General features: G+C 36.4%; 1 protein-coding gene across 1 annotated transcript; it reads left to right on the forward strand.

The window, feature by feature from the left end:
- Nucleotides 1-596: 596 nt before the first annotated feature.
- Nucleotides 597-2,067, forward strand: LOC110032370 (protein LURP-one-related 8-like). Its single transcript, XM_020735986.1, has 2 exons — nucleotides 597-894; nucleotides 1,521-2,067. The coding sequence occupies exons 1-2, from the start codon at nucleotides 652-654 to the stop codon at nucleotides 1,890-1,892; spliced, it is 615 nt and encodes a 204-aa protein (XP_020591645.1). The 5' UTR covers nucleotides 597-651; the 3' UTR covers nucleotides 1,893-2,067.
- Nucleotides 2,068-17,259: the final 15,192 nt, after the last annotated feature.

Here is a 17,259-nt window from a genome sequence, read left to right on the forward strand (position 1 = left end):
TACTACTCATCAATTATATATATATATATATATATAGTTGAAGGGTATTGATTACTGGGAAGTATGAAGAATGATCTTAATAAATTCTATTTAATTTACACTAAATAATTCAGTTGGTTCTAATCTAGTAATGCACAACGTTTTTGTTCAAATTATAAGTTTTTTTCAATCGTCTCAGTAAGAAATAATGTTGATTATAAAGTATTATACATATATAATTTTAATCATATAACAATAGAATAAATAAATAGTTTATAGTTTTATATATCTAAATTAGAAAATTAAAATCAAATAAAATTTTTCTATAAAAATAGAATTATATAAAATTTCTTTTAAAAAAAAAAAAGATACGGGACCATGATTTTAATAGTATTCTTCACTTAGTTTTTTATTTGATTTTTTTAAATTACACCACATGATGACAGCATATTCATACAATTTTTATGCCATATTACGGCACCCGGCATTCCCTTTAATTAAATAAAAATGTGGCTGACAACATCGTTATAAGTACCAAATATAGGGGTATTTATGCCCATAAGTCTTTTATATATTGCAGGCTCGTGGGGACCAAGACCTCATCTTCTTCACGCCTGCCTCCTTCATCCCAACCTCACCGCGACGGCAGCCGGCAGAACTTGCCGGAAAGACATGGCAAAGATCTACCCGAACTCACCCATCTCTTCGTCTCCTCTTGCGTCCATCTCGGCCGAATCGCAGCCGGCAACCCTCACCGTCTGGCGTAAGTCTCTCCTCTTCAACTGTAGCGGCTTCACAGTCTTCGATTCCAAGGGAAACCTTAGCTTCCGAGTCGACAACTATTCATCCGCGAGTCGCACAGAGATCGTCCTCATGGATGCTGCCGGCAAGCCCCTCTACACCATACGCCGTAAGGTAAAAGCTCCTTCCAATCTACCGATATTTCTAGGTCAGTAAATTGGACTTGGGAATGGGATTTTGATACAATTCGGCTCAATTATTTTGGTTTTTGAATGGGGCCGAAGCGGAACCGTTCTCCTTTTTGATGTTTTGGTAGGGGGTAAATTGTCCCTTAAATTCAATGTAAGAGAGACTATAACAATGAAGGTTAAAGTAATATTTCAGGAGGGATAGATTAATATTTCTGAAACGATAAAAGATCAATTTTTTTTTCTCGTATAAATAAAAATTTAAATTTGAACCTCTCCAAATGCCAAATCCATTCTTTTTGGAAAACTTGCATACATAGCACCTAATTCTAATGTATTTGTTTATCTCACATCCAAACTTCAATTTTTACATCTAAAATGTCTTTCTTATGTATATAAAGATGGATTACACTATTTATATCTTTTTCATGCATGAGAAATGCTGTTATTGGTGTAAAAATTAAATTTTGGCTGTGAAATAGGTCAATGAATATATATATGTAAATTTCCTGTTTTTTTCCCGGAAAAGAGAGATTTGGGAATTTCATCAATTTCACCCATGGGATTCTTCTAATTTCTTGTTGCTTGGAACCTCTCTTCTTTCTAATGCAGAAACTAAGCATAGCAGACCACTGGCATATCTTTGACGGCGATGCATCGGCTTCGCGGCCTCGGTTCTCTGTGCGAAAGCACGTTTCTCTGCTCCCATCCAAAGAACTAGCATATATGACCACTTACGGCCGCGAAGAAGGGATCATTTACGGCATTGAGGGTTCCTTCTCGCACAGAGCTTGTGCTGTCTATGATGATCGACGGCGGCAAGTAGCGGAGATCAGAAGGAAGGAGCCGGTGGCCGGCGTCGCTTTCGACGGCGATGTGTTCCGCCTCATCGTGCAGCCAGGCTTCGATGCCGGCCTTTCGATGACTGTTGTGATACTGCTCGAGCAGATGTTCGGCTCGCGGGTGAGGGACCTCAAGGACTGAGCGGTCTCCGGCAAGGTTACTGTTGGCATTTTGAAACTGTGGAGGGGGTGGCTGTTATTAGCGCAGGTTTAATTTTGCACGTAAACGCTGTGCTAATAAAGCACTTTTAGGCGATTCAAAGTGTTGATTGTACGATATTAGTATTCAAAATAGGCGTAGTAATTTTTCTTATAGATTTAAGTAATTCAGATTCCATTTTCTAAAAGAAGTTCAGTTTTGCTCATTTTATTTGCACTTTTGAGTTTTTTTTTTTTTTTTTTTTTGTTTTTTTTTTTTTTTTTTTTTTGGTATAATTATATACTGACCATCCAAAATATTAATATTTACAAATTAATCGCCAGTATTTATGTGTGTCACGAGAAAACTATAGAAAATTTGATAAAAAAAAAAAAAAATTAGATTGGGGTCAATCACAAATTTGAATATTTGAGTGAGAATTTGAAAAAAGATCAAAGAGAGGTTAATTTATAAATAGTAAATTTTAGTGGGTTTGCATGTAATTGCCCCTTTTTTTTTTGTTTCATTAACTTTTCTATTTTTTTATGATTATCAACTAAGTATTTTAGATATAAACTAATATTTTTATATTTCTCATAACATGATTTGTACCTTCTATCATGACATTTCATATAAGAAAATATTATTATTTATACCCATAAAAAGACATTATTTCAAGTCAGGACAGAGACTCATAAACTTTGTTTTAGTTGAAGAAAGATTACATAAGAATCTTAAAATGAGGAAGTTGATTTCTCTTAAAATACCTCCATAAGACCCCACCTCAACAAAGTCTTCAAAGTCTTTGGAACCATTGGTGGCCATATCTTTAAGCATCATTTTACTCACTGAAAAGAAATTGTACTTGATTAGCAAAATTGTTTGTCACTATTGAAATAATCAAAGTATATTAAATTTGAGGAAATTTATTAACTAATAATATATTTAGTTGATAATACTCATTCAATTCTTTTTAATATCATTATGTTTTACTATAAATCTCACATTCATTAGTAGGAGGGGTGAAATTAAGGGGTTATGTATTAGTTTTTTTTATATGATTTTCTAGCGAGTTCACTGATGATATATTTTAAAAGTGATTTTACGATGGATATCGATATAAAATTAATGATTGATAATTTCATTTCATAATGTTGAGCAATAATTTTAATATCAAAATGGTAGATGTATTTACAAGCTTTTTGAATACTCATGATTTGCATAAATGTATCCTATGAGATGATACTATTGAAGATCCTCAAGAAAGAAAATGAAAAGGTAATTAGGGGTAACTTTGTTTTAAAAGGTGTACAAAATTCTATTGTTATTTTTTTGCCTTATAATTTTTGAAGTATATTTGAAGAAGTAGTATCACTCAGAACATTATTCACACAATAATATCATAATAGTCTCAATATGAAAGTAGTAGTACTAGTCTTAACCAAATATATAGGGTGATAGTTATGTAATGAAGCTTTAATCCTAAAGAGGAAATATTGTGTCTGGACAACGCAAGTCTAGACGCCCAACCACCAGCCGTCAGGTCATCATACAATTCATCAGCGGGCAACGTGGAGGCCGGTGGTTAGCCTGTCAGTACGTACGGATGTCCGAGCAGAATATTTTTTCCTACTATACATACTATTAAAGAAAAAACAAATTATGAGATTAGAGCTAAAAACCACATGATCATGCTCCATTTGTCTGTACTCTAAAAAAATATACGTCACTTTTCTTAATACCAAATGATTTACTCAAAATCATGATCACGTGTTTAAAACAGAAATACATATGTATCATATATAAAATAAGATCATATTGAATAATTAAGAAAACTTTATTATAATTGGGTTATATAATGTTATTTTTATGCTTCTTAATAGTAGCTAAGATGAATTTATTGAGTAGGATATTTAGTTATTTGAGAGAATTTGAAGTTGATTGTGGTGAAACAAAATAATTGAGAAGACATGTCAAACAGGTTCAATATACTACTCAAAAAGTTTTTTTTTTTTTAAAGATCTTATCCCAACCAATAGTTTTATTAAATATTTTTTTAGAATATTAAATTTTTATTCCCCATACTAACCAAAAGGTCCAACATAAGCGATTTATCTATGGAGGACTTTAATTATTTAACTAAAAATATTTCTTCTATTCATAATGTGATTAGTCTATATTATAAATATATATTTATCACACTATTGAACTACCCTAAGATAGACTTATCATGATCAAGAACACTAGTAAGAAATAAGGCTTTTGTTAGCACCTGTTTAAAGGCAATTTTAAAAAATACTGCTAAAAATAATAAAAATTACATAAAAATAATTAAAACCACTGGCCTTTGTAGCGCAAGCAATTGCAGCAATTTAAAATCTACAGCAAAGCATATAGTAGAGATTTTTATCGCTGTAGATATTTGTATTAAATACTGTGAAAACTCTTTCTTTTGTAGTGACTGCGTAAGACTTATCATCGACGATTGACTAACACAAGTGGTTGTACCACATAAATAAATTTTATCAATGGGCACAAATCTCGAGGTCATTAGTATGAATGTCAAAGTATAATTGCCAGAGTATGAATCTTAGAGTGTTTTCCTGCCTTTGGGACAAGGGCCCGAGCATATACTCGTCAACTCATAATATATCATTCTTTTGGCCTCATGATTTTTTTCTTTTTCGATTTTTTTGCATAAAAATTTTTAGTGACTCTATCAGTCACTTCAATTATCTGTGTGTGTGTTGGACTTTGATGCAACGCAAACGCACTAAATAATCACTTTGTCGCCGCAAATCTTTTGAATGTGGACTTGATTTTGGAGTCCTTATTTGTCATTTCAATTTTATCTGGGAAAAACAGTCATGTCACCAAAGAACTTGCGAAACTTGTCGAATGACCGACAGACATAATACTCGGAAAAATAGAGTATCTCACCACTACCTAACAAAAAGAGTTTTCGCAACACTTTATACAGGCATCCTCAACGACAAAAATCTCTACTAGGTTCTTTGCATTGGATTTTAAATTGTTATGATTGCTAATGCTGCAAAGGTTTTTAATAACAAATTTAAATATTTTTATGTTTTTTTTAAATATTTTTAGCAGTTTATTTTAAAAGTATTTTTAAATAAGTGTGTTCAAAAACATTTTTTTAGTAGTGCTTTAACATCTATCATTCTAGAAGATAGTCAAGCCTCAGTCTGGTGAATACACCTTAGGTTTATAACGCCCAAAAATTTGAGAATGAGAAAAATGTTCGATAAATTTTAAATATAACTCATTTTTTGCATCCTCTGAAAGTCACCCAATTATTTTTATAAAATTCTACATTTTATTACATAATTGTTATATAATACTGTTAGATATGACTCATGTACCATAGATGGGCAGATTCTGGAGCGGAAGATTCTGTCCAAATCACGGGAGTTTCCTTATGTGGGTTGGGGGTGAGGAGCAGGGGTAATTTAGTAATTACATATTGTACTACAGGGTTTTCTAGGGTTATAAACATGTTTGTATGTAACCCTAGGTGTAAATCCCAAATTCTGTAATCTCTTTTCTGAATATTGAAAAGAATTCACCACTCTGCTCCCGAGGACGTTGACATCTTTGCCGAACCTCGTTAAATCTTTGTGTTCTTCTGGATTTGTATCAATTTCTGTTTTTCTTTGCCCTAATTTCCTCAACAAGTGGTATCAGAGAGAGGTTGGAGGGCATAGAATTTTCCGGCGCAGGAACAAAAAAGATTTTAAGAAAATTTGGCGGCTAGGTTTCAAGGATTCAGGCTTCTGCGAATTCTAGGAGTTAGTGAAGCCTAAGAGGAGTCAGCGCAGGAAGGACGGGGACTTAGGCAGAGACTTTGGAGGTTCTCGGCGGTTCGCGAACAAGCAGATCAGATGAAGCAAATCGTCTGCAGAGCCAAACAGATCGTGCGCGGCCGAAGCATATTCGCGAAGATCTGCGAATTGGCGACAGGAGGGATTCACAACTTCAGATTTGCGACTAGCGAGGGGCTTTGTTCACGACAGACGCTTCGGATCTGCAAAGTCGTGAGGGCTCTGTGATACCTCGCAAAGGAGTTGGAGCGAGGGTTCTGTTCAGCGCCGAACAGTGTTGCGGGAAGACCTTCACAGCAATTCGACAAAGAATTCAGCAAGCTTCTATGAATAGTGAATCAAGAAAGAAAATTCTTGCTGAAAAGGAAAGTGCGGAAAAGAAGGGAATCTTGCGAAGATATTTGGAAAGGAGCCGATTTGAATTTCCTTGTGATTTGGAAGCTCCGAATTTCCTTGGTGAAGGCTACGGAGAAAGAATATTATCCAGCTAAAATTGGCTGCTGGGAGGGGGAAAGAATTGGTTTCCCTTGCAGGCGAACAATTGGATTCCTTTTCTGCAGGAGAAAATTCACGATTTCTGAATTTTGGTTCCGATTATTCTATTGCTGGAGATATTTTTTGGGGAGATCTTAGTGGACGCAGGTATTATTCCAAGATGCGGAAAAGACAGGGAACCAGGCAAAAGATCTTTTGTAAAAAATATTCATTGCAGGATTAATTTTCAGATAGCATTTTCTGGTACAAAGTTTGAGGTGACAAAGTTTGATGGAACCAGAAACTTTGGGTTGTAGCAAACAAGGGTAAAAGATCTGTTGGCTCAACTGGGAATCTTAAAAGCTTTGCGGGCAACAAAACCAGATGTCATGGAGGATGAAGATTGGGAAGGAAGATTGGGAAGAATTGCAACAACGAGCGGCAACAACTATACACAATGTCTGACAGATGAAGTTATGTATCACGTGATGAATCTAAAATCTCCAGAAGAGATGAAAGAAATTGGAAACTCGGTTTATGGTTAAATTTTTTTCCAAATCCCTAACTAATAAATTATATCTGAAGCAAAAGTTGTATGGGCTAAGGATGCAAGAAGGTTCTGATCTGGCACAACATGTTAATGGTTTCAATCATGGTCATGTTAATGGTTTCAATCAAATAATCACAGACCTGTCACGGTTTGATGTAAATATTGAGGATGAAGATCGAGCAATGATTTTGTTGTGTTCATTGCCTTCTTCTTATGAACACCTGATCACTACTCTTACATATGGGAAAAAAACTATCAAAGTTGATGAGATTACTGCAGCATTGTTGGCTCACAACCAGCGAAAGCAGAATGCAGGGGAAAGCTCTCATGGCGACAGTTTATATGTTAATGGTAAGTAGGATCGTGGAAGAAAGACAGAGAAGGTGGGTTCTAGAAGGCTAAATTCCATATCTAAAATCCAAGTCGAAAGGCAAAAAGACAATTCATTGCTACAATTACAAGGAGCCATGTCATATGAAGAGAGATTATCCAAAGCTGAAGAAGCAGACTGAGGAGAAATGTGATGCATCATCAAAGTCTATAAATGTGGTGCAGAGTGACAATTCATATTGTAGTGATTACGATATGCTTTCAGTTTCATCAACTCAATTCACGGATGCATGGATTCTTGATTTAGGATGCTCTTATCACATAACACATAATAGGGAGTGGTTTACTTCATACAGGCCAACAAATTCTGACTCGGTTTATCTATGTGATGATAGATGTTACAATATTATTGGTATTGGAGAAGTCAGGATTAAGATGTATGACGACACAGTTAGAACATTATGTGATGCCAGACATATTCCAGATCTGAAGAAGAATTTGATTTCCTTGGGCATTTTACATAGAAATGGTTTCATTCCTAAGACAGATGAGGATAGGGAAACCATCAGAATTATTAAGGGTGCACTGACGATGATGAAAAGAAAGTTAACTGTAGACAATATCTACAAACTGTTGGAGAGTACGGTTGTAGGTAAAGTTCATTCTGTGGAGTCGGATGATGATTGTACAAAGCTATGACATATGTGTCTAGGTCATCTCAGTGAACGTGAGATGACGAAATTGCATAGAAGAAACCTATTGCATGGTGTTATAAGCTGCAAGTTCGATCTTTGTAAGTTATGTGTTCTTGGAAAACAGACTAGAGTCAGTTTTATGACAGGAAAACATAAAACTGAAGGGATTCTTCTGATGTATGGGGCCCTACTAGGGGGCCCTACTAGGGAATCGTCATTAGGAGGATCTCAGTATTTTGTTACCTTTATTGATGATTTCTCTAGGAGAGTTTGGGTGTATTTCTTAAAGTAGAAATCTGAAGTCTTTTATAAATTCAAGCTATGGAAAGCTGAGGTGGAGAACCAAACTGGAAGAAAGATCAAGTATTTTATATCTGATAATGGGACAGAGTACACAGATTCGCAGTTTCATAAGTTCTGTGAGGAACATGAGATTCAAAGGCATTTTTCAGTATGCAAGTCACCACAGCAAAATGGTGTGGCAGAAAGGATGAACAGGTTCTTAACTGAAAGGACAAGATGCTTGAGACTGAATGCAGAGCTTCTTAAGAGTTTCTGGGCAGAGGTTGTGAATATGGCGTGTTATCTCATTAATATATCACTTCAAGCATCATTGGATGGCAAGGTCGCAAAAGAGGTATGGACAGGTAATCCAGTTAATTTTAATCATTTACGGATTTTCGGTTGTCCTGCTTATGTGCATGTACCTGGAGATGAAAGATCAAAACTTGATGCAAAATCCGATGCAAAATCCAAATCAAAACTTGATGCAAAATCCAAAAAATGCATCTTTCTGGGCTATAAGAAAGGTGAAGTTTTGGGATCCATTTGGGATCCAATTGTAAAGAAGATGGTGATCAGCAGAGATGCAGTTTTTGATGAACAGTCCATGTTACAGCACAATCAAGACAAGGTGTAAGGAAATGTTTTGATTGCGGAATAATAGCACAGATGCAGTGCAAATGGATTTAGAACATCATCCAAAAACAACTGAGAGCCAACACCTGGTGATTCCAACACCTGGTGATTCCATTCCAGATGATCTGTAGAATTATAATCTAGCCAGAGACAGACAGAGACGCACTAATATAAGGCCTCCTAGAATATTGGGTTATGAAGACTTGGTCGCTTGTGGAATTCTCATCAGCAGCGATGGTCCATTCACTTTTCAAGGAGCTATCACTAACCATGAGAAAGATAAATGGATGGGTGCAATAGTTGAGGAGATGGAGTCTTTGCAGAAAAATCGCACATGAGAGCTAGTTCAACTTCTTGAGGGAAAGAAGAGTATTAGTTGCAAGTGAGCGTACAAAAGGAAACCAGCAGTATCAGAAAAAGAAGGGAAAAAGTTCAAGGCTCGACCAGCAGCAAAGGGATTTTCACAGCAAAATGGAATAGATTATGATGAAATCTTTTCTCTTGTGGTCAGACATACTTCAATCAGGGTAGTCAATCAGGATCAGGGTAGTGTTTGCATTAGTAGTCATTTGGGATTTGCATTTGGAGCAGATGGATGTTTAAACTGCTTTCTTACATAGTGATCTGGATAAGTAGATTTACATGGAGCAGCCAGAAGGGTTCACTTAACCTGGATGGACAGGTGTGCATCTGGTTTGCAGGTTAAAGAAATTGATGTATGGGTTGAAACAGTCTCCAAGACAATGGTACAAACGGTTTGACTCCTACATGATTCAGGTTAGATATAAGAGATGTGAGTATGATTGTTGTCTTTATGTGAAGAGCTTTGATGTTCGTTCTATTATTTTTCTGTTACTGTATGCTGATGATATACTGATTGCTGCAAAAAATATGAATAATGTCTGAAAGCTTTATTAAGTCAGGAATATAACATGAAAGACTTGGGTCCTAAGAAGAATATTCTTGGAATGGAGATTTATCGAGATAGAGGCTCAAGATGATTATGTTTATCTCAACGAGACTATGTTGATAAAGTGCTGGAAAGGGTTTAGATGACCAAAGCAAAGCCTGTAAGCACTCCTTTGGCAAATCATTTTAAGCTTTCTTCAGTATCCTAAGACAGATACAAAAATCAAAGACATGACAAAGGTTTCATATGTCAGTGTAGTTGGCTGCTTGATGTATGCAATGGTATGTACCCGTCCTGATTTGGCTCATCTTGTTAGCTAAGTCTGCAAATACATGGCTAAACCTGGAAGACGACATTGAGAAGCAGTCAAGTAGATTTCAGGTATCTGAAGGGTACTGTAGGACTTTGAATTATTTTTGGCAGTCAACAGAATGATCCTTCAATTGTGGGGTACGTTGATTCTGACTATGCTGGTGATTTTGATGACAGAAGGTCTACAACTGAGTATGTCTTTACTCTTGGCGGAGGGCCTATATGTTGTAAATCAACAATTCAGTCTATTGTGGCATTATCTATAACTGAAGCTGAGTAAATGGAAGTAGTTGAAGCTGCAAAATAAGCCTTATGGCTTGTTGAGCTAGTAAAGGAACTGGGCGTTGAGCAAGGTGGAGTTCAGTTGCATTATGACAGTCAGAGTGCTATTTATCTAGCTAAGAACCAGGTGTACCATGCAAGAACTAAGCACATTGATGGCAGGTATCACAAGATCAAAGAATTGATTGCTTCTGGTGAGACACTGTTGCAGAAGGTTCATACTGATGAGAATGCAGCTGATATAATTACTATCAACAAGTTCTTGCATTGCTTTGATTTTTTGAATGTTTGCAGTTGCTAAAGAAGCATGGTGGCTCAACCCACTTCTGGTATGTAAGAAACTCCAAAACGTATTTATCTTACGGGGCTGGATATTCACCAAGGTGGAGATTTGTTAGATATGACTCATATACCATAGAGGGACCATATACCATAGAGGGACAGTAGAGGGACAGATTCTGGAGCGGAGCAGAGCAGAGCGGAAGATTCTGTCCAAATCAGGGGAGTTTTCTTATGTGGGTTGGGGGTGAGGAATAGGGGTAATTTAGTAATTACATATTGTACTACAGGGTTTTCTAGGGTTATAAATAGGCATGTATGTAACTATAGGTGTAAATCCCAAATTCTATAATCTCTTTTCTGAATATTGAAAGTGATTCGCCGTTATGCTCCCGAGGATGTAGGTATCTTTGTCGAACATTGTTAAATCTTTATGTTCTTCTGTATTTGTGTCGATTTCAGTTTTTCTTCACCCTAATTTTTTCAACAAATACTATACATAAATTATCAATATTATACATATTATGTATGCACTTATACATTTTTATCTGTAATTATTTGGCGCAAATAGTCATTTCTTTGATTACTTCTTCCGTGAAATTTAAAAGAATGTGACCAGACTGTTCTCGGGTCGAAGCATGCGAGGTGTTCTAGAGTAAAATCTTGTGGGATTTTGTACAGGGAAGGTAAGTTTTTAATTAATTTATATGATATATAAATTCCTCTATTTAAAGTTAGTATACTTTTAAATGGATTTCATTAATTAATTTATTTATTTATTTATTTATTACTGGGAACTATTGCAGCCAAGGATAGGGAGAGATTATTTCTAATAGTAGTTAGTGGTAGAAAGGCGTGAGCTTAAATGATAAGAGAGCAGTTTGAGGCAAGCAACAATTGAAACTAACATGGGTGAGTAAATCAAGTTTTAATTTAACTTCATCATGATCATCATGTCCATCGAGATCTACTGTCGACGGATGGAGATTTCGTGATCGCAGGAGTTGTTTTCTTACATATTTTCCTTCCGGATGAAACCCGATGGCTATATGGTTTTTGGGTTGATAAGGAAATTTCATTTGCTTAGCCTGAAAAAAAAAAAAAATAAAGGATTGGAAATAGGGATTTGCCATCGATTTAACCAGAGCGTTTGGGCATATACTCGTCTTACGATTCAAGAACTTGGAGAAATGGTTGAATGAATATGAGCCGTGGGAGGTTTTTTGCATAGCATACTGATTCCAGTTGGTGGGGTTGGCCTCTTCTCACCACTTGACAGCTTGATATCTTAGGGCCAGAGATGGTGGATGATGGCTTTTCCAACGCATGATTTAGTCTCAAGTCCTATTTTTCACTTAGAAAAAAAATTTATCTTTGTTTTATTGTATTTATAACCTCATTTGTAATGAAAGAATTTTATGACTGACTAATTATATGAATGAAATTCAATACGGCATTTGACCAAATTTATTGGCTATGTTTTTACCTGTGTTTATTTTTTCATTTATCGATTATGGTGTATTTATTGATCGGTCACCCTCGATTGGATAGAGTCATTATTGCAGACGACCAAACTGCTGCAACTTTTGACTTGGCACCCACATCTCATTATTTTTTGCCTAATTTGGTCGACCAAACTGCTGCAACTTTTGACTTGGCACTGGCAATTGGCTCTGTACCATTCATAGAGCTTATCTTTACTAGTAGGGAACCGCCTCGACCCTTATTTGATGCAAGTTGAGAGGCATATGTTTTATAATGCTCGAGCGTTGAGAATCAATTTTTAGACGTTTGGATGGCAGTCGGGTGTTGGGAATCGCTATGGGCAATCGTGTGTTTTTGACCTATTTGACGGCTAGCTTCACCGATTAGAGGCAATGGTTTTGGCTCACTCTTATACCTTTCGAACCTTAGTTACTTGTTAGGATCTCTGCTTTAGATTGAATACTATTGAGGCTCGATTATAGGGTGATTTGTGTAGTACCCTTCGCAGAGCTTGTTGCTATTGAGCAATGAGCCTTCTCTAAAATTTTCATCCACATCAAGTTTGCAAATTAGTTGGAAATTTTTATGTTATGTTTGCTTGATCAAACCAATGCCTTGTGTGGGGTTTCATGCTTAGACTTGCTTCCAAGATGATTTGTGCAGTACTCTTTTCAGAGCTTATCACTATTGGGTAGGTAACTGCCTCCAGAGCTTCGTCTGGCTTGAATTTAGGAATAGGTTTAAAATGCACCAGAATCGTAAACCATCTTTTGGATTATGCTTATCGAACGTCTTTAGTGTCGTCATTTGCTTCCTCATGGTCAAGTTCCTTGAGTATTGTCTAAATGCTGGAGCACATAATCTTACTGAGTTCTCCTAGTGTTATTTAGACCTAAGGGTGCATATTCAATTAGAAATCCATATATTTTGACACTTTAAGTATACCAAATCATAAAGAAAAGGAACAAAATTGCTTTTTCTTATAAAAATTTAACTGAGATATGCATGAAAAATTTTGTAAGGAAAGAAACGCTTGAGGTCATCTCCACTACATGTTTGTGGGACTCCTCGACCATTGTAGGTCTTCAGATTGTACACGCTAGGTCGTCGACAATAAAAAATCTGGTTCATGTTTGGTTGAGCTTGTTGATTGATTGCCCGCATGCAGTCGGATCGGCATTCTTCCTTTCTTAAAAATGCTTAATGTAGTAGCATGTGGTGTGTCTCTTCACTTCCTCCTGATGAAGAGCAGGGTTGGTACAGATTTCCTCCACTGAATCAAATGTGTGTGTTATTCCCTTATTATTTGCTTCTTGCCACTCTGTCTGCTCTTTGAAAGCCGAAGGAGTTAAAAGTCATTGACTGTAGTGATTATACATTGGTAGCATAGTCTTCATCCTGTACGATAACATAAATGGTGATTGTATTGTAGCGATCGGAGCCATCGTTTGAGTTGCCTAGAGGATGGAAGATAGGACATCGGCTCATTTACCCTTGGTGCATTAGACTTTCTTTCTTAGAAAATTTAGGATTATTTTGTTGGCATCTTCGGCATGCCTGTTAGTCTAGGGGTGATGCACTGGTGCAAATTTTCATTTGATACTATGGCTCTAACAGAGGTCTTTCACTCCTTTGTCTGTAAAATGAGTTTTGTTGTACGTGATGAAGACATGTGGCGGTCTATACTTGAAAATGAAGTCCGTCTAAAATAATTTCTGAACAAAATCCATTGTTACGTGGGTGAGTGGTTTTGCCTTGATCCACTTAATGAATTAATCCACCATGATCAGAAGAAACATGCACTAACCCTTTGACAGCGGGAATGGCTTGAGGATGTCAATTCCCTAAATACCAAAAGGTCAGAGGTTGATGAGTGGTTGCAACCTTTGGTTTGGTTGATGTTGTAATGGTGCGTACTCCTGACGCTGCTCGCACGTCTTGGAGATTCTTATTCTCCCTTTAGGTGTGTTGGCTTGAAGTATCTCTGTTATTGAATCCTGTGTGCTGGGGTTTTCCATCTAGAGTGACTTTCACATTCTCCATAATGTATAACTCACCGAAGATATTTTTTTTTTACTCTCACATAAGCATTTCAGATAAAGAGAAGAAGCCGACTTCATAAATAGTATTCCTTCAATCAGTATGTATTGGGCAACCTTACAATTGAACCTTTTTGGATCAGTGATTTTTTCCGCTGTTTCACCAGTTTTTAGGTAGTGGATATAAAGATCCATCCAGCTCCTCATTTCTTCAGTCTCCACCTCCATTTCTTTGGGTTCTTCAATAGTTGGTCACAATAACTTATGAGTTGATCCCTCTCTTAAGCGAATGGACTTGGAAAGGAGATCAGTCACCTGATTGTCCTCCTTGATGATGTGTTTTATTATGAAATCAGACAACTTTTAGACTTTGTTCTTGGCTCTGCTAAAATAATTAGCCATCATCTTACCTCTGGCTTCAAATTCCCCATTTACCTAGTTCACTACCAGCTAGGAGTCTGGCTTCATGTGCAGGTGTCGGGCACCCATATCGTAAGCTAGGTGCAACATGATGATCAAGGCTTTGTACTCCTTCCGGTTGTTAGTGACCTCAAACTCAATGGACATTGAATGACAGGCAAATTCTCCATTCGGATTGCTTAGAGCCAGTCCTATGCCCGCCCTCTCCTGGTTGGAGGCTCCATAAATGTACAAAGTCCATGTCATTCAGTCTGCACCGGTCCTTTCGCTCGGCAAGCATGGTTCTAAGAAGTCGGCCAGGAAATCAGCTATGCTTACGCTTTGATAGTTGTCGAGGAGATGTAGATTTTGTCGAATTCATTTAGTTCCTTTGCCCATTGAATGAGTCGACCAGAGTGCTCTACAAATTTTAGCATTAAAACGTTTTGTATTAGCGTAATTCTAGAGCATTTGCAAAAATTTAAATCCTTGTAAGAGATTAAAAATTGCAATGCAAAACGTTTTCTCAGCACTTGTAAAACAACTTGGAAAATCCATTGCAATGAAAAATAATCAATATATAATTGCCCCAAAATATATTTAATAGGTTTTTGCAGCAGCATTAAAATCACGGAAAAAAAAAATTTATAGGGGGTTTAACCATTGCTATAATTATCTATCCTTTCTTTTGTGATGTATGAAGAGTTTTTAACATATTTTTTAATCATTTGATTTTAATAGCATGTAATTAAATCCCCCTATAATTTAAATATATTTTAATATGCTTATAAATTTGTGATGTATGATCAAGCCAAATTTATCGAAGTGTCAAAATAATCCTCGACTATTTACATGAGATCTTTTTAATCTTTTTTCTTTCTCTTTTCAAAAGTCGTAAGGATCGGGTGCTTAAAATCAAAGCTCCTCCAACATCAAGCGAATAAGCCGATTAAAATATAATTAATGCTCAAAGTATTTGAAATTTTATAATATGCCATAATATTTGTTATTTTATGTATCAATAATTGCCTCAATTATTAATGTATCCTACATTATTTATTGTATTATTAATTGTCGAATACTATGATGGATAGAGATTGTTTTTGATACAACTAGCTTTAGACGGTTTAACAGCATTATACTTTTATATATTACCGACAGCTTTATTTAAAAAGTATGTATCGATGGAATAATATAATATAAAAGACTATAGTTATTGCATGATGATGATGATGATGATGATGATGATGATGGTGATGATGATCAACTTCATGATAAATGTTGGGAACTTTTATAATGACCCATAATGGCTTCTGCCGCTTTCTAACAGCTTGCTATGTTGCCCTCTCTGTAGGGCGACTGATTAATCCAACCAGGTGCATTGATCCGGCCCGCACAACGGCCGTCTAACAGCCCATCGTAGTGCCACACGCATCTATGTGATGCTGCTGTTCCCCCTGTGAGCGTCCCCCTCTATCTATGTGATGCTGCTGTTCCCCCTGTGAGCGTCCCCCTCTATCTTGTGCACTCTCCCACACCATCACACACATGCACTTATTGTCGATGTTGATGCTTATGTCAACCTTCCGCACGTGCATCAGCTCTGACACACACGTGCCTGCCCCTCGCACCCGCATCGACACCCACAAGTGCTCGCACACACACAAGCATACGCCACAACTTAGCATGCATTGTTGCATTCTTGATTGTGTTCGTACCCAACCACGGACCTCATCAAATCCATAAACACAAAATCATGCTCTTCTGCTTGTGCAAGCGCACATACGTACTCGTGCATGCGTGACTGCAACTCTAGATGCACTGCGGTGCCCTACAGTCACTAATACTGTTGGAGTATCATTGTTTGGCCGCCTCCATCATCTTCACGGAGCACGCACAACAACTCAAAACACTTCAAAGTATAAATTTCTAGAATATTTATTTTCGGACGGAATAGAAAATATTACTAAAAAAAAAGGGAGCAGTTGATGTGTCGTCAAAAATTTTTTATCATCTAGCTTGAACCATGAGGCATATTTTAGCACGAAATATTCCATATTTAAGTTCAAGATCATCTAGAGCCCCAATTTCAACAAATTTGTAGTCAAACTGACCGTCTCAACAAAACGAACCAACTGATGCCAAAATTGGTTTGAATTGAATCCAATTAAGCCCATATCAAGTCATTAAATCACATTTGGAAGTTTTGGATCATCAACTGAACAGTAAAATGAATTCCAAATTTGACATATTTATATTCAAATCAAGTGTCTCGGCGAAAGGAATTTAACGAGCCTAATCTCCCATAATTTTGAGGTCATTAAGGCTTTCAAATGATTTTAAAATCCTTATAATTAGGAAGATTAATTTTGGTTATCCAATCAATTGGTTGGAGAATTTAGTTGCCAAAAGATATAAATAGACCCCCTCTCTTAATTTGAGGAGGGAGAAGGAGAAGAATGAATTCCAAAGAATGTTATGGACCAAAGACCCAATGATAACTTTCGGTCCCTGTGGCCGCCAACCTTCATCGACTACAGCTTGTCGACCACCCTTGCCCGCAGGGCTGTCAAAAAAGCTCGTTGTTCGCAAACAGTTCGTGTTCGGTTCGTCAATAAGTTCGTGTTCGATTCGTTCGATAGGTAAACGAGACGAACGTGAACAAATTTTTTTCGTTCGCTTAGTTAAATGAACCAAACACGAACAGTTATGTGTTCGTTCGTGTTCGAATCATTATTGTTCGAAATATAAAATAATTTAAAATAATTATATATAAAAAATTTATGATATTTTAAAAAATAAAATTTTATAAATTATAATATATAATAAATTAATAATAATAATATATTAATATA

This window comes from Phalaenopsis equestris, unplaced genomic scaffold (genome assembly GCF_001263595.1).
Source record: "Phalaenopsis equestris unplaced genomic scaffold, ASM126359v1 Scaffold000932, whole genome shotgun sequence".
NCBI lineage: Eukaryota > Viridiplantae > Streptophyta > Magnoliopsida > Asparagales > Orchidaceae > Phalaenopsis > Phalaenopsis equestris.

Bases quoted from the DNA above. Each gene is read 5' to 3' on its own strand.
- LOC110032370 (XM_020735986.1), top strand. From the start codon at position 652: ATGGCAAAGATCTACCCGAACTCACCCATCTCTTCGTCTCCTCTTGCG. The intron at 895-1,520 runs GTAAAAGCTCCT...TTTCTAATGCAG, and splicing joins TCTACACCATACGCCGTAAG to AAACTAAGCATAGCAGACCA.